General features: G+C 53.7%; 1 protein-coding gene and 1 long non-coding RNA gene across 4 annotated transcripts in view; one reads left to right on the top strand and one right to left on the bottom strand.

Moving 5' to 3' along the window:
• The window catches only part of SLC24A3 (solute carrier family 24 member 3), a 428781-nt gene that overhangs the window by 237125 nt on the left and 164830 nt on the right, over window positions 1–26826 (top strand). For both annotated transcript variants that reach the window (XM_074347814.1, XM_074347815.1), the window contains exon 3: window positions 20371–20447. In XM_074347814.1, coding sequence (XP_074203915.1) covers window positions 20371–20447 — 77 coding nt within the window. The remainder of the gene's footprint in view (window positions 1–20370; window positions 20448–26826) is intronic.
• LOC123613646 (uncharacterized) lies at window positions 8192–26064 on the bottom strand. 2 transcript variants are annotated; one of them, XR_006721023.2, is made up of 6 exons: window positions 25486–26064; window positions 14821–21519; window positions 10944–11070; window positions 9617–9826; window positions 9183–9371; window positions 8192–8358 (listed from the first exon to the last, which is right to left on the bottom strand). It is a non-coding gene; the product is annotated as an uncharacterized LOC123613646 (long non-coding RNA). The 2 variants fall into 2 exon arrangements; XR_012500765.1 differs by lacking the exon at window positions 8192–8358 and adding an exon at window positions 8697–8799.

Below are 26826 nucleotides of genomic sequence, written 5' to 3'. Positions count from 1 at the left end.
TAAGATTGGAAGGTTAGGATGGAAGTTTTCCCAAAAACGCAGTATTAGAAATGAACGCTGTTTCTGTCTGATTGTTCCAAACCCCATTTTTCAGGCCCCCTTCCCCGAGAGACACTGAGATTCCATGTGCTCTTTGCACAAAATGGCACGGGGTCTGTTCTGCCTGGGGGACACTTGGGGACTTCTCCCTGCTCCTTCCCTCCCCTTGGTGTTAGAAATGTGCACCTGTACCTGGTGCCGTGCACCAGATCTGACTGACCTCTGCGAAGGATCCACACCCGGCCTTCTGGCCTCGGCAGAGTCACAGGTGGCTTCCTTACCCTCTGGGCCAGGTGCTTGCTTCCGGGGAGTCAGGAAAACGTCGTGGTGGAAAGCGCGGGCTCTGGAGTCCAAGGAAACTGCGTTTTGGGTCTGACTCTGGGGAGTCGTGTGGCCTAGGGCAAGTCCTTTGCCTGTCTGGGTCAAATCTCTGCATCTGGGCGTTGGTGACAGTTCCATTTATCTGCCGGGGTACCTGCCCGGCCTGGCACCAGGGTCCGGCTCTCAACACGCGATCAATTTTTGGAAGGTCTGATGGTCAATCGTCCTTCCCTCTGGAAGAAGAGAAATCTGAGGTCAAGGCCGCCTTAAGACCCCACTCACTGTGGACCTTTGACCTTTAATCCCAAGGCCAAGGTGCCCGTATGTTAGTTGCCTGCCGCACATAGGTACGTGTTTGCCGTGTCCACACATTTCATGGGTAACTATGTCCTTTACACTTTTCTTAAAATAAACTCACTTTCAAAAAAATCTATGTATTTTAAAGGTGACTTTATATCTATCTCTTCCATAAATGCACATGGGTATTTTTATAATAACATGACAGTAACTATCAATGTGAAGAAAAGTTTGTGCTGGCATAGCCCGACATCACTTCCCGTTTCCCCCGAAACACACACCGGCGTGCCCGCCGCACGCACCCCCTGCTCTGTCAGTGCCGCCCAACCGCGGCGATGGACTCAACAGCCTTCCAGCTCGAGGAGCACTTAGAGCCAGGCGTTCCCAATCTGAGCAATAATGGTATACATTTCTGATGTCTGATGTCTGGCTCTAGGCAGAGAATTATTTCTAGACCCTGAGGTTGCCCATGGGGCTGGCAAGTAGCTGTCTGAATTCACGGTTGGTTCTGGCCTCGTCGCCATGGCGACAGGGATCAGCGCCAGCTGACCAGGTGACCAGCTGGGTGGAGACTCCTTGTAGATGAGAGCCAGTTCCTGGTGGATCATCTCAGTGACTCATTCCCTAAGCGGGTCACACCAGCAGTCGCCATCCCTAATTACTCCCCTGACATCTCAGTGGGGCGGACCTGGAATCCGTGGAACACGGTCTACTGTGCGTACCTTGGAAGAGGCATGTGATGGCAGTGATGTCTATATGTAAAAAAAAAAGGAAGTGAGAAAGATAAGCAAACGATGTACTTACAGATACAGTGCCTGATGCAGAGTAGATACAGTGGAATTTTTATCAAATGAATTAAGCGGGTACTAACTCCATACCACAGGATAGTCAGGCATCTGCCCCAGCCAGCATTTGCTGACTGTCCTCTGCACTCTTAGGACCAGGTTGAGGATAAAAGAACAGAATAGTCTGGAAATTCCAAGTATTCAGGGAAAGTGAGGGGGTGCGGGGAGGGGCGGGGAACGTGGGAATTTCTTAGGGAAAGAGGACCCATCAGGAAATGGGACCGCTGGGGGATCAGGAGCCCGGAGTCTGGGGTCCAGCGTCATGCCCCCTGCCTCCTCCTCCACCTCCCTGAGAGGCGGTCCAGCTCTCCCTATCCCCACGTGCTGAGATGCAGCCGATTTCCTAGGGGCGAGCTGCCGGGGGACCACAGCTGCCTGTCTCTTTGGGTCCTCAGAAGAGAGCTGATTTGTTGGGAAAATGCTCTCTTAGGCCTGCTCTGCACTGTGTCTCTTGGCCGTGGCTCCCTTGGCCTCACTTGCCACATTCCAAGTTAAAATAGCTCACGTTCCTTCCGGGCCCGGCTCCGCAGCCTCCCCGGGGCCTGGGGTGTGGGTCTGCGCGGAGGGAGAGCGGGTCTGTGGTTGCCGCTGTCCCCTGCACGGCCATCTGTCTGCGCCTCCCAGCCTCGGCCACCAGGCCTTCGTGTGACGGGCAGAGACGCCGCCTGTGTTTTCTGAATACTTACACCCTGGGGTTACCCATCTGCAGTCCCTCCTGCCCAGATCAGTCATGCGATTGGAACTTCCTAAACATTTTTAATCCTAGCCGTAGGCAGTGTCTCCCTCCACTAGAGAAACACTCCTACAGTGACGGGGCCCGGGGCTACAAGAGGTTCAACACTGACCACGGAGAGCTTTGTGAACTCTAGTCTTTGGGGCGTCTCAGCAGGGATGACCGGCTCGTCCAGACTCATTGCCTTCCAAGTGATGGAATCATCTGGGAAATAAAGTTCTTATTAAAATGTAAAATGGCCCCAGAATCCCTCTTCAGACTTCAAAGAGAGATTCGGGGGAAGGAAATCCTACCCAGTTTTAATTTAATTATTCCAGGGATGTTTGGAGCGGGGTGGGGCAGAATGTTTCTTAGTGCCAAATCCAAATCTGGTTCCATGCTGTCAGTCCACTTCCAGGGCACACAGCCTGCACTGCAGCTCTGCTCAGGCCTGGGGCTTCGCTTGGGACAGACAGAGCCAGACCCACCGGTCCGACCCACTGCGCTGATCTGAGGGATCAGAAAAGGCACAGCTTGCGCTGGTCATCCCTGAGAGCACCGGCGCTCATCTCTCCCGCTGGAGTGCATTTTCCGTTTCAGGGAGATGCCTCATTCCCTGGGAGACTTGGGAGCAAAAGCCAACTCAAGGGGTCGTCTTGAGTTGGGTCCCTGACATAGAGATTCTTGTGCAAGTGACTTATTGATGACAGTTCTCAAGCGAAGGAGGGTGGGAGAAGCAGGATCAGGCAGGAAGAGTCAGCAGAGACGCGTTCAGCAGGGACCGGGGAGCGTGGCGTTATCCCTCCTGGAGGCAGGGGATCGGCTGCACGCTGCTCTTGAAGCAGGGTCTTAATCTTCCAGGCGTTTCGGGTGATGTGGCGCCCGTGGGCCGAGGGCAGTTCTCAGGACAAGGATGCACCCAGCAGACAGCATTCGTGGCGCCGGGAGGTGGGTGTCCCAGCCCAGTGAAGGGGGTCCTGGCACCTACCAACAGTGTCCACCCCAGCGATGCCCCTGCCGTCTTGCCTGACTTCACGCGGGGCTGGATATGATAAAACTGCAGGCTCTGGTCCCCTTGACGAGGAATAGGACCCAGCCTTCTGTGGGAGGGAGGTTCACTTTCCTTTCCAGGCCATCACACTTCAGCAGGTTTTCGATGTGTTTTATAAAGGGATGGACATGAGAGCCTTCCCTTGGACCCAGTTCCGCCAGCCACGGACGCAACCACCCCACTAGTCACCAGGCTTGTTAAAAGTGAGGGGCTAGAAAGAGCTGATTTCATTCATTTTATGGCAGCGTAGTTCCCCCCCAGAGAGGCCAGGCTGGCCAAGATGTGTGTGGTCCACTCCTTACGTGTGAAAGATGTTTTCCAGGCTTTTCTCCCTTGTGTGTGCCTGGTCGTGCCCCGGACCGTGACCACGGTTCTCACGTAGGTAACAGCCACCGACCTCTCCTTCGCCGCACAAGCACGCGTAAGCTGTCTCGGCACTTGCCTTTCTGTTGTTTAGAAACGGTCCCCGCAAACGACAGCCTTTTCCATCCCCAAACCCAAGTTACCATGTCCTTTTACACCGTGAGGTCCCAACGTCCCAGACCCTCCACACCCAGATTTGGGTCGGGGTGTTCTGTAGTCACCTGAGTCTGTTCCTGCTTCCAACAGACCGAGACAGAACCAGAAATTCAGTTCTGTTTGGCTCTTTGGATCCGAGCTTCCTGGTTTAAAATGATTTTTTAAAAAAATAAATGATACGATGGGAGAATGTAGAAATGTCTGGAACGTGTCCAAGACCAGTGAGAACGCTGTGAGGAGACAATCCCACTGCGGCCTCGCAGCCCAGACGAGTGAGACGTGCCCCGGGGACACCCCTGGCCCCAGCGGCTGGCACCTGCGGCGGGAACTTCGGCCACGGTAGCGGTTGGTGCGGTTTCTCCACCCCTGCCTCCCGCATCCCACTCCCCTTCTCCCGACTGTTTCTCAGAACAGGTTCTATAGCTGTTCCATCCTAAACACCAGCCAGCCCGTGTTTGGGCAGCAGGGACCCGCGGGCATGCTGGAATCCTAACAGAAGGAGCACTTATCCCCGGAGCACAAACAGGCTGCTTCGGGGCTGATGGATTGACAAGCGAAGGGCGTCGCTCACGTGGGACCCTGTTGTCTGCAGGGAAGGGATGGACGGACTGTCTTGTGCAGACCCACGGGCATGGGCACAAGTTGCTCCCTCCCTGCCCACCCCCAGGCTGCAATCATGTGGTCTGGATGCCTCTCCTGCCGTGATTTAGTGCAGGATTCCTCCGGGATGACCAAGGGGATGTTTGTGGGGGAAGCAGCGTTCGTGCGGTTCCTGGGTTAGCCCGTCTTCCCAGACGCTGAGCCTGGCATGAGCGCTCTTGTGAGCGGGATTTGGAAAGGGCTCCCTGGAAAAACTGGTGAGAGACGGGGTAGTGGGACCAGGACGGGAGGAAGGGTGGCGCACAGTGCCAAGCAGAGGCTCCAGTGAGCAGAGACTTGCGCTCAGGGCAGCCCTGGGTGCTGGCTCTCGGAGGTGGAAACACCCTGGGCGCTGGCGTTTGGAGGTGGTCATGGTCCATGGGGAGGCGGGCGGAGCACAGGCGAGGCTGCTTCGGTTCCTTTCCAGCCACTTTCAGAGGCATTCACAGGAGTGATAACTGCGCCAGACAGTGCTTCCCCGACATCAGACCTCACTCTTGTACGTTGGTGTCTCTCGGGAGTCCTGATACCAACTCTTTCCACCTCACTTTTGTGGGTCCCAACACACCAAAGCAGATATTGGGGTACCAGCATCCCATGGCCATAAAATGTGCAAATGCTCAACTGGTACCCAGGATTGAGATCCTGCCGAAGGCGGCAACGGCTTTCCATCAGGATGTAGCTCAGGTCACAGGGGACTGTGGGTCAACTCCGAGCTCATCCTTGGCCCATGACAAGTGTCAAGATGCAGGTGGACATTCCCAGCACGTAAATAAGGCAGAAACTCTGAGCCGGTCCCTTTTTGGGTGGAAGCAGCTGGGAAGTTGTTTCGTCTGGGTAGGAAGCCCTGGATGCAGAAAGCTATTCACCGCGAGGCCTGCGGTGGGGCAGAATCCCAGACGCGGTGCACTCCAGTTTTGTTTCTCTAGCCCGAGGCTTAGAGAAAGGCTAATCAGGAAATCTGGCCAATTTTCGTCTTGGGTCCCATTCTAGGTTCTAATGTACCGTGAAATTCAATGCAGTTCCACGTGCTTTTTTAGACTCTGGGTGAAGTCTTTTCTTTTGGAAAAAACAAAGCTAAGCCGGTGCTCGATGTGTCTGAGCCTGGGGGAAATGTGAACCGGGCCCCAACTCACGTGGATTCCGAGGAGGCGACCGTGATGTGGGAGAAAGGGCGCTTGGCTCAGAGGACCTGCCCCCGGGTCACACTTGCTTTGCGAACTGGGCCTCGGTTCCCCTCTCCGTAAAGCACAAAGCCGTCAGGGTGGCCGTGAGGTTAGGGAAAGATCACAGAAGGGGAACAGTGACCTGGTGACGTTACTGAAGGCAAGTTCGTGTGCCCAATGCACCGTGAGGCCAAACGAACCAAAACACTGGAGCTCAGAACGGGGAAAGATTTATCACAGGGCTGAGCAAGGAGGACAGGGTGGCTCACGCCCAAGAAAACCCCAAACTCCCCGAAGGGCTTCAGCAAAGTATGTTTAAAGACCAGGTGAGGGAGAGGGGGTCACAGGGGACAGGATCAGCTTGTGCACAATCCTCTGGTTGATGTGGAGGGAACGGGGCGGTCAACACTTATCAACCCCTAAGGTGCCAGAAGGTCTGGGGGCCACATGCTCTCGATCAAGTAGTTAATTTCTTTCCTTTGACAGTGGCTTAATTTAAACATCTGGAAATCTCAGGAACTATACGTGAGATCTGATTATCTGGGTGCTTCTGAGAGGAGCTGCAGCAGAGGACATGGGGGAGGGGTCTGTCCCGGGAAGGCCCCACAGGGTCCTGCTCGGTTACAATGATGCCTTAATAGTGATCACTGCTTCCACTGGAGAACTTGTCTGTCTGTTCGAGGAGAAACACCTGCAGGATCGCCACCTCCTTAGAACACAGACGACTGCCCCTCCCACCTCCACAGCCTGCTCCCTGCTTCCTCTGCTCCATCCTCCTCGACAGCCTCCGCTTCTTCAAGGCTCCACTCAGGACCAACTACCCTGCGGTCCTTGCCCACTGCTCTGGCTCAGGCTGAGGCTTTGGCTCCTGACCCCAAATACCACCTTCTGTCTGATCCGTGTTAGTGTAGATACAGATAAATTGTAAGTGTAGTTTTAGATGCAGTTACCATTTCAGAGGGAGAGAAACCGTGGCAGAGTGCATCTTCCAGATGGTCTCAGTGGTGACTCCGGGATCACGTGTGCTTCCAGAATCTTGTCCCTCCCCAACCCCCACCAGAAGTCAGGTGTCTACTGCCCCTCCCCCCGAGGCCTTTGTAAGCACCCCCGACCCACAGAAGGCGGTGGAAATGCTCTGTGACGTCCCAGTGTTGGTTGCTGAAGGCCATATGACTTCCTCCCGGGCCTTTAGCTCTGAGCCCATTGAGAAGTCCCCATGGACGAGGCCCAAGGAAGAGAGAGAGGGGCCCGGGAGCCCCAGTGGGTCCAGCCCCTGGTGTTTGAGTTTCCCCAGCACGGGTGCCGGAAAGGCTGTGAGTGCTGAATTCACGTTTCCAGTTCCAGCTGCCATGTAAGGACCATCTTCTGAGGCCAGTCCACCCCCAGAAGTGTGACCCACAGTAGTGAAATGTCATGGCGGTCTTAAACCACTACGTTTTAGGAGAGCTGCTAGTCAGCACTGGGGTGCATAACATGCATTCGCGCGTGTACACACGTACACATTCACATGTATACGTCATACACGGTACATGTATGTTTGGGGATATCACCTGCCTTCTGTCGTCCTCCAGTTTGTGTGTTTGTGTCTTTAGACCTGGCTTCCCCAGCTGGGCTGTAGAGTCCAGGAGGGCAGAGCTGTGTTACGTGCACCCTAGCTATCCTCTGCCAGACCTGGACCGGCGTGGTGGGTGTAGCCGTGCCTTGTGGCGTCGGATGGATGGGGAGACACCTGTGTCCCTGAAAAGCTTGCTAACATTACAGGATGCATTTGTGAGCACAAAGAAATCAGAGTCTCTTTGGCCTTTGAATCATTCTCAGAGGAACCCTGCATCCTTGGAGAGAACCATTTGGTTGAAATCGCTAAGCGTAAGCCGCTTGATTGGCTTCTGTGTCGTAGACACAGGGAAGGGCACCGCAGCTCTCGCCAGCCCTCCCACCTGTAGGCGCCGGACCACCAGCCTCTTAGATTAGCCAGCAGTTAGGCCAGACCTTGTGTGCTTGGTCCAGAATCCGCGAGGAGTTGCCACTCCCATCTTCAGATTAAAAAGCAGCCCCTTAGCCTCGCTCCTCACGTTAGTGTTAGCTAGGAGAGTGGAGATTTTATGCCGTCAAGTTGGACAGTCTTGTCATAGTTATTTGAGCTATGCAAGAAAACTTAAATGCCAGAGTCTCTCATAGAATACTAAATAGCAAAAACCCCCACAGATCTCAAACATTGAAAGGATTCTTTCTTAAAAGAATTATTTTCATAGATTTTCTCCATAGACCTAAATGAAATGCCCCAAATTCAACATTCACATGAGAAAAGATCAAAGGACGCAATGATATAAACGTCTTTTTCGTCCTTTGAGAGCTGGCTGAGTCATCCTACCACCCGCTGCGTGAACTCGCTGTCCAGCAAGCCAGGTGAGCTGCAGGCCAGCATCTTTGAGTACGTTTAATCCAGTCCTTGGGTGGTGGGGGTGGCAAGGAGATGTTCATTGTCTTTGATTAGTCTTTTACTTCAGTGGGCCCAAGATTTTTCCTGGTTTGTGACAGTAAACGCCTGCATTTGTCTCTGGCCTCTGTGTTGTTGTTGTTGACTGAAATAAGACGCGCCACCTGAAAGCTGAAAGTATGTTTTATATTCAAAGGCCATTTCTGAGGACTCGAGCCCAGGATGACAGCCTCCTGTATCGCTCTGAGGGACTGCTCCAAAGTGTCAAGGTAGAAGCCAGGATATATGAGTTTTTGCAACAAAGACCAGGTAGTTGGAACATCAAAAGATTGCTGTTAATAAAAGAAAACCAGAGATCTCAATTTAAGGACTTCAGCACTTTTCTATGTATGGGAAGGTGCAAAGGTCTGGGCTCACTGAAATCATTCCTTTGATGTGCACCTAGAAACCTAGGGGCTAGTGTCCTGTGCTTTCCCGTCCTGAATCCCCTCGGGGGGGGGACCACTGGGGGTGGCAGCTGAAGCCAGGCTGCCTGCTTGTCTGCATCCTGAGTTCTCTCCGCTCACTGTCGGAGGTGGCAGTAGCGGCTGATGACTTGATGGTCGCAGCATCCTTTGTTTACTGATACAGTTTGCAGTATTCTTCATTCGCATCATGATGATGTTGATTACATCATAAAGTTTATGCTACTGCCTCTGCATCATTTTGCCCCTAAATAATTATGTTGATTACCTTAAGGGTTTCCTTGAATGTGTTTTCAACTCCAGCCAACTCTGTGATGAAATATAAGCACATAGAAAGACACAAGCTAGCCAGAAATGACACAAAATCCTAAATTCTGAGGGGGAACCAGCAGTCGCTGGCTTGTAACAGGGAGTGTGATGGAATTCTGACACCAGAACAAAGGGAAGGCTTTCCTTCCTCCTTACTTTGAACACAAGTGGTAGTGTTTATTCATTTGGTCTCAACTAACTCAGGAATTGAGTAGAATTTCCCCCTTTTTTTCCCCATTAAAAAAGATTAAATGTTAGTACTTTTATGTGCTTTGTGTAGTGGCCGGATTTAGTCAAAAGTCTGTCTGCTGCCTACCTTTCTTCCCTATTTCGGAAGCTTCACAAATTTGTCTGGACTTGAAAAGCCTTTATTAAACACCTACCTCCTATAGTTGTGAATTCCAATTTGCCAACTTCATGTGGGAAGTCAAAAGCGTGACACAGGAACATATAAGAGAACCTCCCATCTCCAAAAGAAAGCGGGACCTGATTTCACTCCCTTAGCTGTAGCTGGTTTCTGATACCACTTTGCCCCCGACACCCGTTCTTGCCTCTGAGACTTCAGGCATCACCTGTCGGAGACATCAGAACCGTCACAGACGCATCTCTGGGTTGCCTTTGCCTCGAAGTAGTTACAGCTGAGGGCTTGGCAAGGCCGAGCATCTCCTCCTGTAACCTTCGACCGTGCTGAGTGCTCTCTCTGTCCGAACCTTGGTTTATGCATATAACTTAGTGTGAAATTAGGTTACCCCCTAGACCCTCCATCACATCTTGCCAGCCCACCAGTCACCTTCACTTTCCCCAGGGTGTTACTTACCAGTGGGACACATAGTTGTCTCAGGCTGCATTAGTTCATGGAGGACTTAATGTAGCTAATAGCGAGTTTGGGGAAACTTGCATGTGAATTTCGTCTACTGCAAATTTTCTGTGGCAGGTTATGATCTTGTGTATGTTTGGACTTTTGATTTCCAGTCATGGTAGAATGGCTTGCACTGGATGAATGCTTCTGTAGGAACGATTACAGACTCTGAACAAAACAAAGGAAAGTAATTGTTTAAAAGCTTGGGAAAATAAACAAAACAAGCAGAGACTAGGGAGTTATGGAGTTTGAAAGAAGGATACCACACTGTGCGAGGGCCACACCAGGTGGCTTTTCCCCAGCACGAGCCGTTCATGGGAGATGGAGCTTAAGCAGAAAGCAGTGATCTTATTCGGCTGAGACATCAGAGATTAGAGTTTGGAGCTCCCAGAGCAGCTGGAAATTGGGGGACATCCCAGAAAGGAAGAATTCAAACATGCATATGAATTCCCCTCAAATACTTGACTGACCCCAAAATTTTGCATGCTTTGGGGCAGCTCTGGGCAGTCCCTGGGAACTTGAAAGCCGAAAGCACCTGGAAGGCTGGACTTGCTGAGCAGAGGTTTCAGTAGCTACCAGTGCTGGGGAGACAGAGTTTGGAGGTCAAGGTGCCAGAGGTAAAGAGGCTTAGTAAACAACTCAGACTTTCTGATGAAATCCTACAAGGACCGCTGTCCCAGGACTAAGAGTGTATCAGAACACACTTCTGTTAGGAAAAAACCCAAAACCAGCACCAGAGATGACCCTCCAATGATTTAACTTCCTGCTCCAACAAAACTCAGTACTCTTCTGAGCAAGCCAGCTGAGTCCAGAGTCACCTCAGTGCATCATCTGCACACTCAAATATACAATCGAAAATTACTAGACACACCTCAAGTCGACTCTAGATCCCCTTGCTTTGATCTGCCTGCTCCAAACTGTGCCCACTGTTGCTCATCTAATTACAAGACAGCACAATGGCTTCCTTAAGACATCTTTCTTGTTATCAGTTTCTACCCTTGATCTGCGCTCTGAAAGCTCAGGTGGAGAACAAAACACATTTTGGAAGCAAAAGGCCTTTAGTCTCTTTCATTCAAAGCTATAGAGCCCAGTGATGGGCTACGGAATGGAGAAAAATGGATGTAAGAATTACTATTTGTTTAGGATTAATTACACTCTTCTCTTAATTTTCATTCACATTCAGTGACAGATATTTTCCAAAAGATGGCTCCATGGCATTTGGAATCTAAGCTTCGGATGCATAAACTTAGTGATCCAATAAAAAAAGCCTTGAATTCAAATCTACCTTTAAAAGAGTTTCTGGCGTAATTAGAAGATTTTCACATCCCTGGCGGGGGACAAGAATCCCTGAGCACCTGTGGGGTGTCCAAGCTGGCCCCTGTGGGTCAGTGCCAGATGACCCATAGTGAAACCTGAAAAAAAAAAAAAAGAGAGAGAGAGATTTTCAAGTGCATTGACCCAAAACCATAGGGAAATGATCAAAAGATATCTAATGCATGGTAACATAAAAGGGAAAATGATTTCCCCTGGGTAACATCTTCATTTCTCCCTCAAGGAGAGGCCAGAGGTTGCCAAATACTAAGTGCGGAGTGAGCACAGCTTGTATTTTGCTAACTGAATAAGCCAGTAGTTTGTTTACTTACATATCTTCCTACAAATAGTTGTGAGTTTTCTTAGATAGTTATTTCATTGTTATAGACTAGATGTCAAGCTAATGTTTTATAAATGGGTAACCACCTAATACGTCTGCTTAAACATATTTGATGTCTTTGGGGGATCCTACTGAAACGCTTTTTTTTCAGTTTGAGTTCTGAATATTTTTTAATTGAGCTGTAGTTGATTATTGAAGCACTTTTAATTCTCCTCCCCTGCACCCCGGGTTTTTCATGGCTTATACTCTAAAACAGGTGCAGTTCAAAGGAAATGATGGCAGGAATCACTATTATCCGGGGCAAGGAGAGCCAGTTATCCTCTCAGTAAAGCTTCAGCAAGGGAAGTAAGAAGCACACATGTCCCCATTCCCATTCTTATAACCATGGCAGACATTGTTAATAGATCATGATGCTCTACCGCAGTGAGCCCCATCCAAGACACAGCCGAACAGTCAGTCATAATCAGTCAACTGATGAGCATATGAGATGAGATCTTTTTTTAGCACCAAAATTGATAATCATGGAATAACATTTGGGGGAAAAAGAAAGATTACGATTTGAAAGGGGAAACAGAGGGAGAGCTTTAACAGTGCTTCTCACCAAAGCCTTCTGTAAATTACCTTCCATCTGTAGATCAATAGGACACCAAAGATGACTTCTAAAATTTGAGATTTGGTGAGTTAACATTTTTTCAAACCACTGATTTTGAAACTACCGGTCATTTGGAATTGAGCACTTCATCTTCAACAAAGTAAATGCATAGAGTGAACATTTTCAATATAGATTCCTGTGGGGAATTGCTACATTTAACAAACACTATTTTAATTATATTTTTCCTAAGAATGTTTTTCACCCAGGCTCATCCTCTCCAAGGGTGCTTGAGAAGGAATGGGCATGCCTTCCAATCATTTTAGGTCATCTTAAGGAGCTATGTGGTAGGCTTCCGCATACATCAGCTTGTTGGTCTGCATTTCTCTGGATCAGTAAGCAGACGTGGGAACATGAGAGATGCAGTGCCTGGGTCAGGCCCCAGTTCATCCATCCAAATGTTCTGCCTCTGCCATTGGCACCAAGGGACATTTTGAGGAACAGAGCCATCCAAGAAGAGCATGAAGTTCTGAACACCACAGGGCTATTGACCATAAATATTTCATTTCCTTTAATAAGAATTCATTTCTGACACAGCTGCAGTGATCCCATAGGAGCAACAAATGCGTTGTAGGCTCTTGCCTATGCAGAGGTGTCCGTCTCTCTGCAGCCACGTCTGTGGCCTCAAGACATGACACCATTAGTGGGGTCACTGTCTTCTCTGCAGTAGCTGCTGGATCAGAAACATAAGCAGTGTGGATGCCATGGCTTTTTATTATTGATAAAGAAATATGTTTCTATTTCATCAAATTACATGTCAGTGCCCTGCCAGGCCAAAAGTCTATGTAACTAATGACTGGGGTTCTTTAGTTGCAAAGAATGTCAGTTCCCTTCCAGGAGAAAAGCTTGTGGGATGATTGTTTAAAATCTTCTGCCAATCTGGACATGAGAGAAAGAACTCTGGAGGGGAAATAAGGAGATTGTCATGGGTGTTGGATCAACTTCTGCATCATGTCCTGTGTCCTGCTTAGCCTCACTGAGCATAGGAGGAGGCCACTGAAATGTCTGAAACTTCTCAAGTTGTGAATATATCCATGTTCACACAGATTTTGTTTTTCTGGATAATTTTGTCCAGGGGCCTTCCATTATGATAAACATGTTCATTTGAGCAACAAACACTTACTTAGCAACTGTGCTGTTGCAGGCACTTGGCTCAGCACAGGGAATATAGAGGATATATTTCCTCTGACCTAAACTGCCCTCCCCCAGTCCAGTGGAGGAGACAGAAGAAACCAAAAATTGCTGCAAGGCAAGGCCTCACGTGCAGATCTGTGGGGATGCTGAGAACATACTTGTTCTTGCATTGCTCAGGGTGGGTTTGGATATGCTGGCTAACAAACAGCCCCAAATCTCAATGGCTAAGAATGCAAATGCTATTTATTACCTATGCTACATGCACTGAGTGTGCATATTAGGGAGTGGGATTCTGACATCAGTCAGTCAGGGACCCAGGCTGATGGAAGATTCATCCTGATAGATGTTTCCATGAGCACTGAGACAAGAAAACGTAAGGTAGTGAGTCAGACCCTGGCTAAGAAAATCCACTCAGAAGTGTGACCCATGTTGTTTCACTTACATTTCATTAACCAAACAAGCTGCCTGGCCCCACCTAACCATACAGGGGACCGAGAAGTGTGCTCCTTCCAGGTCTCAGAGCAAAGGGACATGGGCTATTTGTCAACAACTTGAAAGACCACATGAGTTAGGGTCTAGTTGTTGGGGGTTTTGCTGAACTGTCCCTCCCAACGTCATTTCTCAGCCAATAATTCTGTCTTGAGTTTACACAAAAGCCGTGTCCTGGGAGAAAGGCTTTCCGAGTTCATTCACTTGGTGTTGATCACTCTTTCATGGACCCGGACCTGGTGGGTGCCGCCCACAGAGAGAGAAAGGATGGGGTTCCTGCCCTCCGGGAGCTCACAGGGTGGTTGAGTCTGAGGTATGCGTGGGCAGCAGAAGACTGCAGTTTGTTTGGAAAGTCACTGGGTGCTCACACAGTATAATAGGGCCCTGAAAAGAGGGTTGGGTCAGCTCCGTGGGAGGCTGATTGTTACCGTACCTGGCAGACTGGATTTTCTCAAAGTTCACCGTTCAAACCAGAGGAGGAGGGAGCAGCAGGCTTTATGTGGCGGAGGGAGGGAAGGTTGGGGGAGCACCAGGGCAGATGAAAGCACCTCAGACAGAATCAGGAAGTCACCCATTGCTGCAGGGGATCAGTTGGGCAATATCAGGACCATAGTTCTTGGGGCAATCCCTTAGAGTCCAATCAGTCAAGATATGCTAGGTATTTTGTGCTGAGAAACCCCTGGGATGAGACAGGGGCATCATGATGGCTGCAGCGGCCCAGATTCCCTTCTCTCAAACATTCTCAGGGAGCCAGGCCTCTTGAGACATTCTGATCTTCATCTGGGGCAACTCAATTTGATCAATCTGCGATTGGTATGTCTAAAGATGCTGCGAAAGTCCCTGCTGCCTCTTTTTTTTTTTTTTTTTCCAAAGAGAACAGAAAATACTCCATCCCCTTCAAACCGCCATTTAGACTCATCAAACTCAGACCTCAGGGAAGCGGCCAGGAGAGAGAAGCTGGGCGCTGATTGCAGTTGCTGCGGTAAGGGGAACCGCTCCCTCCGGGCTCTGTGGTTTCCATGGGAACAGCACTGCTCGCCTATGCCTCCCCCACCCCCGACTCCCCGGGGCTGGTGAGATGTACAGAAAGGAAAATTGGGGGAGCGGAAGAGAGGAGCAGAAAAAGGCTTTGAGGATTTTGGAGGTATTTGGGGGAATGCTCAGCCAGATGTGTGGCTGTTCCCAGCGTGGCACGTGGACCACATGGCCCCCAACAGCCCGAACACGGGAAGCACTTACCTGGATGCTGACACTGATGCAGCAACTTTGGACTAAACACCATCCTGGAGAAACAGACGCCAACGCAAGGCAGGCAGGAGCTGGTGACGAGTGGATTTTAACACCACCACCAGGAGGAACGTGTCCTGGGCCCCCTGCAGGACCAGCATCCCGCTGTGGTTATAATGATGAGCAATAGCAGGAGGGACCCAGGAAGCAGGGCGGGAGATGTTTCCCGTGCAGTGTGTACTCTCCCCAGCAGCCCTGCAGGATGCACCACACACCCATCTCACAGATGAAGGAGATGGGCTCCGAGAGGGGACAGGGTAATCATGAGCAGTAGAGGTGGGATCCGGACCCGGGCCGACTCCTCCTGGGGGCTCTTATGTAAAATCTAACTGACAGCCCCAGGAAAATGTTACCTTCCCAATGATGGGTGAGCATCCTAGCTCAAGCCTTGATTAACCAATGCCTCCGGTTATTCAGGATTTGGGTACAAGAAAGCACAGCCAAGCAGAGGGCTGCTGGGATGGCATCAGCTCCACCGTCAGCTTTGCAGGAGGCATGGAAGGCCCCACTCGGGTTTATAGATGAGAAGACTGAGACCAGGAAGCTCTGGGCAGGGCCTTCCAGTCCAGCGGGCCAGCCTGTCTCTGTACGCTGATCGTGGCCAGCTCCAGCTGCTCTGTCTTTATTTTTCAGTTGAAGTAGAATTGATTTACAGTGTTGTGTTAGTTTCTGGTGTACAGCATGGTGATTTCATATTCTTTTTCATTACAGGTTATCTCAAGATACTGACTATAGTTCCCTGTGCTGTCCAGTAGGGCCTTGTTGTTTATCTATTCTGTATACAGTAGTTTGTATCTGCTAGTCTCAAACTCTCAGTTTAGCCCTCCCCAGACGCCCTGGCCTTTTCCCTTTGGTAACCATAAGTTTGTTTTCTATGTCTGTGGATCTCTTTCTGTTTTGTAAATAAGTTCATTTGTGTCATTTTTTTAAGATTCAACACATAAATGATATCATATGGTATTTTTCTTTCTCTTCTTACTTCACTTAGAATGACCATCTCCAGGGACATCCATGGTGCAGCAAATGGCATTATTCTTTTTATGGCTGAGTAATATTCCATTACATATATACACACATATACACACACACACAGACACATACATATATGTGTGTCTGTGTATACACACACACACACACACACACACACACACACACATTTTCTTTATCCAGTCATCTGTCCATGGACATTTAGGTTGCTTCCATGTCTTGGCTATTGTAAATTGTAAATTGTAAATAGTTCTGCTGTGAACACTGGGGTACATGCATCTTCTCAAATTCATTTTCTCTGGGTGTATGTCCAAGAGTGGGATTGCTGGATCACAGGGAACTTCTGGTTTTAGCTCAGCTGCAGGTTCTGAGAGCACCGTTTCCCAGGTGTGTCATCCTGGCCAGGGGGTTGCTTGGCCTCGGAGAAGCAAACTCAGCTGCTGCTGGCGGCGCTTTCCTGGACCGCTGGGCCAGCTGGGCCAGGCCGACCTGCTCCATCCCCAGTCAATGTTCTGAGTCTCGTATCTCAGAGCTCTTCCTCCTGCTGACACTTATTAGACGCCTGCTGTATGCACCGGCCGTACTCAGTGTGTGGACTCGAGGGAGCAGTGAGGAGGAACCACAGGCACTTTCAGATGGGCCAGCAGGCAAACTGCGGCCCAGAGATGAAGTGACACGTCCCCAAAGCCGCACCACGGGCACCTGGGGTTGAGCGTCCCAGCTCCAGATGCCCGATGGAGGACCCTTTCCTGGGCCCCAGGCTGACCCCTTCCTTAGGAAGATGAAACACGATCGTACTGAACTGCTTTAGCACCACAACGAAGCAGTACATGGGTTGGTACTGTGGGTGCTGACAACGGGGGGCTGGTAAGTGAGGCGTGTGAGGGGCCTGCCTCCCCCGGAATGAAGCTGCTGCTCCTGTGGGTCTCTGGTGACAGGGCTGTTCCCGAGTCACGTCCTCCGCGGCCAGGGGCGTCTGCTACTGCCCTTCGCGGAGGAGCCAGACAGGCTTCTGACCGGTGGGACCGCTGCTTTGTGCGGGCCCGCGTCGCAGTGCGGCAGCTCTGCTGGAAGCCGACCTTCGGGCCCTCCCGTGCCGACCCAGGACGCGGGTCCCCACAGCACAGGCCTGGGCACAGGGGGCCTGCTGCCCCCTCCACCCCACGCCCCGCGGCCATGTGCTGACGCCAGTTACACTGAGCAGGTGACGGTCCCTCGTTCCTCTTCAGAGAGACGTCACGTACCTCCTGTTTTCACTTCCTGCCCAGGGGAGTCTGGGGACCTCAGGGGTGGGGGACACAGGCTGCAGCAGACACTGCACCGGCCACGCAGGGATCACCATGCCAGGACTGCCAGTGGTTTCCCGAGGCACCTGTGACTCTGTCTAGGGCCTTGTCTGGCCCCAGGAACACGCTCGACTCGGCTGGTACAGAGCTGAGCAGGGCCCGCCTTGAGGTGTTTAGGACCACGGGCAGACCTGAGGCTGTCCTGCAGCCTCTCCCAGAGGGGCCCCGGCAAGGCTGACCGCGCGTGCACGCCTTCACTTCCTCACCTCACCTCCCACCCTCTGGGATCACCGCCCACCCAAACGGCCGGCGTTCAGACCCTGGTCAGGGGCCCATCCCGGGAAGCCCTGGTTGCACACAGGGACACGTGGGACCTGTGAAAGGAGGCTCATCTCTTGGAGGGCAAGGGGAGAGGGCCTCAGCTCGATTTTTAAAAGAAATCTCTTCTTGTGATTTTTTTTTTTTTTTTTTTTTTTTTTTTGCCAAAGATGGTGCATCTCTCAGAGGGAGAATGAGGTGTGTGCATTCTCTGCAGGCTGTGCGTTAGCTCTTTGGAATCCCGTTCACTGTTTTATCATCAGCCCTACACGTGTTCTCACAGAGGGGCTGTAATGAAAGGGCAGGCGGGCTGGGGTCCCTGCAGGGAGGCTTCCTGGGCATGCTTCTCCTGGTCCTTCTTTCCGCGTGGCTGTGAGCCACCAAGTAAGAATGTTGTCATTCTGGGAGCAAGCCAGTTTGAAAGCATGTAACTGACTCTCTGCTTTCTGTCCGCCTCCCCCACCCGCCCATTGACCCCCATCACACCCCCCCTTCGTCCCAGCCACTGACCAGGCACGTTCAGCTTAGTGAGAAGGTCCCACCAGGCCGGCTGCTCTGCTCCCAGCCCCCAGCCCCCAGGGCCACTGCGCTGGAATCCTCCCATAGAGGATGGGTGTCTTCTCATGACCAGTCGTGGGAAACTGGGAGTTTCCAGCTGGTGATGGATCAGAGACCAGGGCAGATCAAGATGGGGTCACTGCCAAGCCATCCACTCCCCAGAGAGAAAAAGAGCGGAGGGTCCCTGAGCAGGGAGGAGGAGGAGCCTGAAGGAGAGAATCAGGGTCATGATCCCCGTCCCCATCCCCGTCCTCAGAGAATGCTTGGCCAGGACTTTGGACAGCGCTCAGCCCTCCCGGAGCCAGCACTGGGCTCTGTGGGTCCTTCCCCATCCAGGGGCACAGCCCTCAAGCTGGTCTTCTCCAAGAACCCTAGCCAGGTCCCAGGTTCGTCTGGAGGACCTCAGGGGTGGGGGACACACCTTAGATGAGATCCTCCCTCGCCAAAACTCGATGCCCAGAGGATCCATCTAGTCATGGTCATTCCACTCCTCCACCCACTGTTGAGTGAACAGGGGATTTGAAAACCAAAAGGCCTGATTTTTAAAATCAAAATGTAAGTATATCACTTACTGACAAGGTACCTTTGATCAAACCATTCCTGCAGGCCCTGGCAGAGAGGTGGGGAGGATGGAGCCAGCATAGCGTGGGTGCACCGTGGCCTTCACTCCCTACACCTGCTGCGCTCAGTCTCATTTTTTGCCCAAAGCCACATCACTCTTCCCAGAAGCAGTGGGAGGGGCAGGAAGGAAGGAAGTAGCTGGCTTCCACGCATCAGTGACAGAGCCCACCTCAGTGCCCACCTCACTCCCCCCACCCCCGCCGCTGATATAAGCAGTCCCCACACGGGATTGTTCTAGGCGGTGCCCCTCCCAGGGCAGACCGTGGTTTCGGCTCTCCTAGGACAATGGCTGCTCTGGTCACTACATTAACTTGGCATGCCACCCCGTCTCCACTTCCAGGGCCGGGAGGGCCGTAGAATGCTCATGTTGATCCCCTAACTGGCCAGCGCTGAGAAGCCCCTTGGCAGCTGCACAGAGAAATGCAAAGGAAAAACCGGCCCACCTGCTTCCCTCTGGTGTGTAGGGCAGAACGTAGATCAGATCAGGCCCCCTTGGAGGAAGCCCCCAGAAGGAGGAGGGCAGCTGGTAGAGCAAGATTGGAAACAGACCCCAGGTGCTGGAATGCCGGCAGTGAGGGCGTCCCTGGCCTGGTCCACTGGGCGCGTGGCCCGAGCTGTGGGCCCTCTAGTACAGTGTCCAGTCCTGCTGCCTGATGGGTTCCCGCTCCACAAAGTGGGAGTAGCCACTTCCTGGGAGGGTCGGGGAGAGTGGGTGCCAAGTGCAGGGCCGGGGCCGGCGCCGGCCAGGAGCCGAGCTCAGCGGGGGCGCCATTGGCATCTCTGCGCCCGTCTGTCACCCGTCCTGCGGTCAGAGCCTCGCCCCGCCCATCTCGGCCCGTCAGCAGCAGCCCATCCCAAGGGCACTGAGAGTTCCTGCACACGAAAGGGGCATCAGGAGAGAGGTGGGCAAAGCCATGGGCCTCGCTTGTTGCTCTTCAGAACCACGAGTTGGGGCACAGGGTCAGGCAGGTCCAGGCGTATGTGGGGGCCGGACGGCGCCGGGAAGTCTGGGGCTCTGAGTGCCCACGGGCTGAGGGTCAGGCCGGCCCTGCAGAGGCCGTCAGCGTCCTGGGTTTGGAAGGTAGATAGAAAGGGACATTTCTCATGGATTCTGCGCAGTACCTGACTTCCAGGGGAGGGGAGGGAAATGTGATGAAGAAGTGAGGGCAGGGAGGGGGTTGTAAGAGGTGAGAGGCCCAAGGGCCCGGGCCCAGGTGGGGCACAGGGCAGGGAAAGGAGGGAGGGTTTAGAGCGGGGACCCTCACCCTGTGTGTGCACGGACCCCTTGGTCATCCGTGAAGCCTACAGACCTCTGCTCAGGAAAACGTTTCAATGTTTGCAAGGAGACGTGTGAGGTAACAGAAGGAAACTGACACGTTGAAGTGGCGTTGCCGCAGTGTAAGAAGACAGACTTGCGTGGCAGGAGCTCACGTGTTTCCTCGCAAACCCTTGGTCACAAGTGGGGATCTCAGCGCCACCCTAATGATGAAGCATTCAGTGACAGCAGGGGGGGACAGCAGGGGGGATGGCAGGACGGCGGATCCTGGAAATGTCTGCTGGGGTTCTGGCTTCTAACATGAAACACTGAATTCCAGGTTGAGCTTTGTGAACACAAAGGTGTAACATTTTCTCATCCGAGATCGTGGACCCCATATTAGAACGAGGATGGCAGTGCCGTCCAGCACTGAAAATGTCATCTGTACTGAGCTGCTTTTCTCTCTCCGTTTTGTAGCCCTGCACGAATTCCCCAATGACATCTTCACCAACGAGGACCGGAGACAGGGAGCGGTGGTCCTGCACGTGCTCTGTGTGAGTACCCGTCTCGTGGCCCTGGCGGGGGGCAGGGGGGCGGGCAGGGAGGGCCCGCAGGGGGTCTTCCCGCTCCTGTTCACACGCCTGGTGGGGGACCACCTCCAAATGTACCAGCGCAGCCCTGGGGGATCCGTGTATATTCTTTCCTTGGTATCGTGCTCGGAGCCTGGGCTCCAAGGTCAAACAGACTTGCTCCCCCCTCTCGACCCTGCTCTCTCTGCTGAAATGCCACCTGCGTGGGGAGTCTTTCTAAAATGCCACTGTCTGTCCCCTTACCCGGCTTTCTCTTTCTCCACCGCACTGAACACCACGGGATGTGTTATGCAGCTGTTTCCTTGGTGCTTACTGTTCTCACGTGAGAACGGGGACGTTGTCTTGTGCGTGGCCTCATTCCCAGACCTGTTCCTGGCGCGCGGTGGGGCCAAGGTATTTGTTAAGTTCGTGGATTAAATGTAATGGCACTGGCGCCATGGCTGACACAGAGTAGGTGGTCAGTAAAACTTGGTTCCGGCTCCACCGCAGCCTCAGCGCTTCCTCTGCAGGCCCCGTGGATTGAAGGCCTTTGCTCGTCCCTGTCCCCGTGTGGAGCGCTGGGGAGGGCGTGTGTGTGAAGTTGTTTCTAAGGAGTGGCGGCGGAACGAGGAGGCCCGGGGCAAATTCTCGGAGAGGCACGTCACGGTGCTTTCCCATCCCGTGGCGTTCACTCTCCCCCGGAATGCTCTTAATTCCATCCTGGTTATTTATTGCTCTGAAACATTCTCCAGATGCAGTGACGCGCCCAGTAACCACTTTCTGATGCTCTGGGGTTCCGTGGGTCAGCAGTTCAGAAAGGGCGTGGAGGGAGAGCTGAACCACAGGATGCGGGCCGGGGATGGGACGGTCGGACGGCTGGTGGTGACGGTGATGGCTGGGCTGCAGCCGCTTCTGCTGGAGGGCCCCTCCAAGAGGGCACGTCGACTCCCACGTCTGGTGTCTGGGCTGGGGTGGCCAAGGGACTAGCCCAGCTGAGACTGTTGACCAGAGCACCTCCGGGTGGCCTCCCCGCCTCACTCCACGTGGCAGCCTGGGGCTGGGAGAGCGAGGGTTACGGTGAATAAGAGGAGGCCTGTGGCCGTTAACGCCCTGACTAGGGAGCCACATGCATCGTTTCCACCAGACTCCACTGTGGTCGCAAGCCCACCATGGCTCAGGGGGCGGGGCAGAGACCCTCCTTTTCCGTCTACACCGGAGCAGGTCACCTGGGCTCTGGAGTCAGACCAGACACGGGCTGGAGCCCAGTTCTCCGGCCCTTGCTTGTGTGTGGCTTCTGGCAAGGTGTTTGACCTCGGGGCCTATAAGCTGCTCTAAGCGTGACTCCCTTCCTGCCGAAAGCAGTCAGCCCTTCCCAGCTTTCCCCGCTCACCCCAACCCCTCAAACCCTCCCCTTGGGGAAAAACGGCAGGAGGAGACCCTTTGCAGCCAAGACGTTCTCTAAAAGGACCAAATGGCAAAGCAGACTCTGCACCCCTCCTGCCCTGCAGGAGAGCTGCACACACAGAGCAGTTACTGTGGACGCCAGCTGCCCCCCTCGGCCCCGGGGAGGCTTCCCTGCTGCGGGGTGAGGAGACCCAGACCCCTTGTCGGACCCAGAGTCCCCCGCAGGCGTCGGCACGCTGGCGCCTTGCCGTTTGAGGCAGGAGGGCCCCACTCTCAGCCCAAACCGCACGGGCCTCCTCTCCGCACCCAGGCCGTGCTCCTCCCCGCCACCGCCCCCCCCCCCCGCCCCGCGGGCCCTCCGGAGGCTGAAGGCAGAGGAGGGCGCATGTGCCTGGCTCTTGGCACACGAGGGGTCCCGCCAGGCCCTGCTGTCTGGGGCAGGGCACGCCCAGGCGGGGATGAAGGAAAAGTAGACAAAAAAGGATCATTTCCCCCTCTGCCTAAAAGTGCTTTTCCCCTACTTGCTTAAAAGAGTGTACGCAGCCTGCGGCATCACCCTTTGTCATCACTGGGGTCGAAGACCACGGTCCACCCCGCCCAGGGCCCCGCCTCGTAGAAACCCCTGGACAAGGAGCCGAGGGGCCGAGGGCAGGGTCCACCCCTTCAAGACCACGCTCCAGGCACGCAAACTTCAGAATTCTCCACCCACACAGGCCTCCTCCCTGCATCCGCCTCTTAGAGGGACGCAGGCAGAGAAGCCTGACCTGCTGCCTGGGGCATCCACGTGCAGGCGGGCGATGCCGGGTGGACCAGGCTCGGGCGAGGAGGGGCAGAGCATGTCAGAGCGGGTCAGCGAGCAGGTCTGTGTCATCCTACCCTCCAGGGTATAAGCCCCTCCTGAGGAGCCCTGCGCGGTGTCTGGTGCACCGAACAACAAAAGCTGCCCAGCACGGGGATGAGGGCTTTTTTGCCCCCTCCACCCACCGCCATGCCCAGCACATGTCGGATGCAGGAACTGTCAGTTGAGCATCATTGGAGGGAAGAAGAAATGTTGCCAGGGCTAGCCCGAGGCCTTTCTGGGGCCAGCAAGAAACGGATAAATGCCTGCGTCAAAGCCACAGGAGCGCCCTACAGATTTCCCTTTCCAGCCTTCTGGAAAGCATCTCTGAGCCCCTGCCATGTGGTCATGCCGGCCCTTCCCCAGACACAGCTCATCCTGCGGGAGCCCACTGTCTCACAGGCAGGCCCACCTCTGGACTGCACCTGCCCCATGTGAGTGTGGCCGTGGTCCCCGCCCTGCCGCATGCTGTGGGAGCTCGGTGAAGGCTCCGTCCATCTCGGGCGGTGTTGGGGGCAGTGGAGTGGGTTTGAAGGCTGGCACTTTCCAGAGGAAAAGGGAGGAAAGGAACTCCAGGCAGGAACGGGCAACCGGCGACCAGAGATGGAGACGTTCCGGAGTCCCGGGGGTCTGGAGTGAGTGGGAGCCGTGGACGGGAGGGTGGGAGGCACCACGTGGTGACCTGGGAGTGCTGGGAAGCCAGAGGGTTGTGAGGGTCACCAGGAGGTGCCGTCTGCCCCAGGCCAGCTCTGTCCCCTGGGGGTGCTCCCTTGCTTATATCTCCACCTTCACTGCACCCCAGTGTCCAGTGCCTGTTTCAGGGACTCATGAATGGAAAGGAGGTGGGCTCTGCACAGGGTGGGGTGCTTGGGAAGCAGAGGTCCCATGCTAGGCCGTCACCCGAGGGCTCGTGCACACGGAGGTGCTCCAGGAACGGCAGCTGGACCCTGGATGTCAGTCCCTGCAGCACCCCCAGGTGTTGATGCCCAGGGCTGGATCCCGAGGTCGGCGGTCCCCCGCAAGCCCCCAGTCCTGTACACATCTCTCTCCTCCACCGCCCAGGAAGTTTTCCCGCTGCTCTAGGAATTGGGGAAACTAGTCTGTGAGCCTGCATCCAAAGTTTCCCTTATTCCCAGATCAGCTTTTTAAACGCAGGAATTCACTCATTTCTGTCTCGTGATTCCATGAAGACCTCCTTGCTCCCCAAGACTGCAGAGGAGACCAGCTGGCTTCGGAGGAAGGGCCCTGGGACAGAGGTGATGATGTGGGATTCAGGTTCAAGGGGAAGGGGGAGCCTCTTCAAATACCCTTCTCCCTCTGGAACTGTGGTTTTTCTAGGTCCTTTCCTTGATGTGGGGGTGTTCCCAGCCTCGTAGACGGCCTCCCAGCTTAGACCACCTGGCCGTCTCCATCCCCCTCTGCACAGAATCCCTGCCCCCAGGCTGGCCCTGGCCCTCCCTGGGGTCCTCTGTGCACCTGTTCTGTGTTCACCCCCGACCCACAGTGTTCGCTCCTCCTGGATTCACAGCCCCCGGAATTCTCGTGTTTTTCCTGCCTGAGTCACCGTTGGCCTGGGGGTTGACCTCCCCTTGGTCAGGTCTTCATCAGTCAGGGTGACTGAAGCACAGGAGGGCCGGGCAGATCTTGAAGGAGTCTTGGTTTTGCAACCTTGAGCCCCAGCTTCAACCCAGCCCTCCACCCAGCGCGCGATGACGGCTAACCTGGACGCGTTCCTGGGGCAGCTGGGGGAGGGGCTCTCTGGAAGGGGCCTCTCTGGGTGAGGTCATTTCCTTGGAGGCTGGGCTGCTCCGTGTTATCTGTGTAATTGTAACATCGGGAGGAACGGTTTCCCTGGACGTGCGCCCCTCCCTGCAGCCCAGGCTGCTTTTGTTAAGAGCCAAAGAATAAACTCATTGATGCACTAGCCGGTTCTCAGGGGATGGAGGGGCCCGGGTACCAGCAGGAGGTGGGAGGGGGCCCTACCTGCTCCCCACTTTCCACACTTGGAGAGGCAGCTTACACAGCAAAGCCCCACTTCAGCCTCAAGGGCTATTTTTGTCTCTCCAAGGCCATCCTTTTGCTTTTTGGCTCTGAGGCTCCAGTTTGCTTTTGTAGAACTGGGCTGTCTAATAGGACTCCTTGTGCTGGTGGAGAGGTCCTCTCCCCATGCTGTCGAACGCGGGGGCTGCTGGCCACGTGTGGCCGCTGAGCAGGAAGTGTGCGTAGTCTGACTGAGGAGCTGATTTTGAATTTTATGTTATTTCAATTGATATTAACTTAAATAGCTGCTAGGGGTAAGGGGTTCCCCTCGAAGGCCTAGGGGTGAATTCAAATTCAGCATCGTCCCTCCCTTTGCTTATTTGTCAACACAAAATAATGAAGCAGGGATGGTCAAAGAGAGACTTCAGATGCAGGCTCAGTTTTCCCAATTCCTAGACCAGATGTAAAGGTCACCAGGAAAGAGGTGATGCTCTTTACTGTCCTCGGAAGGGATGGCCTGGGTTTAGCAATTCCAACAAGCAGGATGCAGAGAAGGCACTGCCAGGCCACTGGGCCACCAGGATGGGTGGTTTGGTGAGGAAGAAAGGCACCCAGATTAGGAGTGAGAAACCTTGTATGTCACCAACACACCCGGTGCTTTGGGACAAGCCACAGAACTTCTCCTGGTCTCAGTCCCCACTTCTGTAAAGTGGGAGCACAGAGCAGATGCTCAGAAGTGTTAGATTTTTATTTTTTTCAGTCCTCTTCCCCCAACCCCACATCCCTCTAAGGGCAGCTCACCTGTGTTAACTCATCACAGAGGACCTCCTGCCACAGGACCGGAGTCAGATCCATTCAGAGGCAGCCCCGTCCTCGTGAGCAGCAGGACAGGGGCTGTCCCCGAGGCCTCCCTGCAGCTGGCCTTTCCACCACGCCTAGGGCTCTGGGACAGGGGCTGCCGCAGGGCTGTGGACGTTCGAGGGGATCTGCCTCATCCGGTCCGCGAGCTCCTGGCAGCCACTCACTCGCCGGGCAGACGTGCGTAGTTGAGGGATTTCACCCTGGAAGAGAAAAATGATTAGAAGGGCTTGTGGAATTTCCTGTTTACTCTGGGAAAGTGCTGAGCATGTCCTTAATTTTTCAGCGTCAACACAGAGCGAAAACTGGTGTCCTGAGGGGATTAGCACAGAGAGAGTAAATTAGGTCTCGGTGGATCTTAAGTTCCTCCCTCCCCTCCTTGCATGAGACTTAGTTCAGACGGCCCAGGTCTAACCATTAGGCCCGCTGGGCTGCACCCAGGCTGGCTGGAGAGCTGATTCTCTGGGGCCCTGAGCCGGATATAAAGCACGATGGTTCCCAGCATGTAGTTTGAAACCCACCTGCATGTCTGCCCTGGCTTTTCCACTCATTAGCTTGGTAGCCGTGGGCAAGCTGGTTTGCCCTGCCAAGCCTCAGTTTCCCCATCTCTCTGGAGGTGAATACAGCACTCACCTCATCCAGTTGCTCTGAGGAACGCATGAGGGCTGGCGTGCGGAGCTCTTGGCAGAGTGTCTGATGCTCCATAGATAACACGCCCCGATTCCCACTTTGTAGACACAGACTGTGTGTGCCTGCCTGATGCCAACCGTCCAGCCCCGTGACTCTGGGCTTTTTCTGGTCTCCAGAGTCCATTCTGCCAGAATGCAGGGCAGCCCAGAAGCACCAGGAAACCACCAGCCTCCAGAAGCAGCCCTTAGACAGAGAGGGGTTGGGGGATAAACACCTCAGCTCCCTCGTGCCTCGGGTGTGCTCACAGGTCCCGCCGTATCTCCTGGGGTTGCCTGCACAGGAATAAGCTCTAGGCGCCCACCCAGCACCTCCCTGGGTAACACACCTTGGTTAGCTGCCCGTCCTTCCTCGGCTCATTTTCCTGCTCTTCTAGAGGGGTGGGGACACTTCCCAGGGTCCCCCCTCCCAATTAAAAGACTTGCATTGGAACCCTGGATTCCAGCTCTGCTTCTGAGGCACAGGCTGAATAGATAACGACTATTATTAATCTGCAAGGCAGGTTCCTCTCTCGGAGGCACGAGGCTGCAGCAGGTGCTTGATTCTGAGACTCCAGCCCCTTCTGGTTGGACACAGACCAACATGCGACACAAGTTG

The sequence above is a fragment of the Camelus bactrianus genome, chromosome 19 (genome assembly GCF_048773025.1).
Source record: "Camelus bactrianus isolate YW-2024 breed Bactrian camel chromosome 19, ASM4877302v1, whole genome shotgun sequence".
NCBI lineage: Eukaryota > Metazoa > Chordata > Mammalia > Artiodactyla > Camelidae > Camelus > Camelus bactrianus.
The sequence above is the reverse complement of the archived record's forward strand: the minus strand, read 5'-3'. Positions and strand labels throughout refer to the sequence as shown.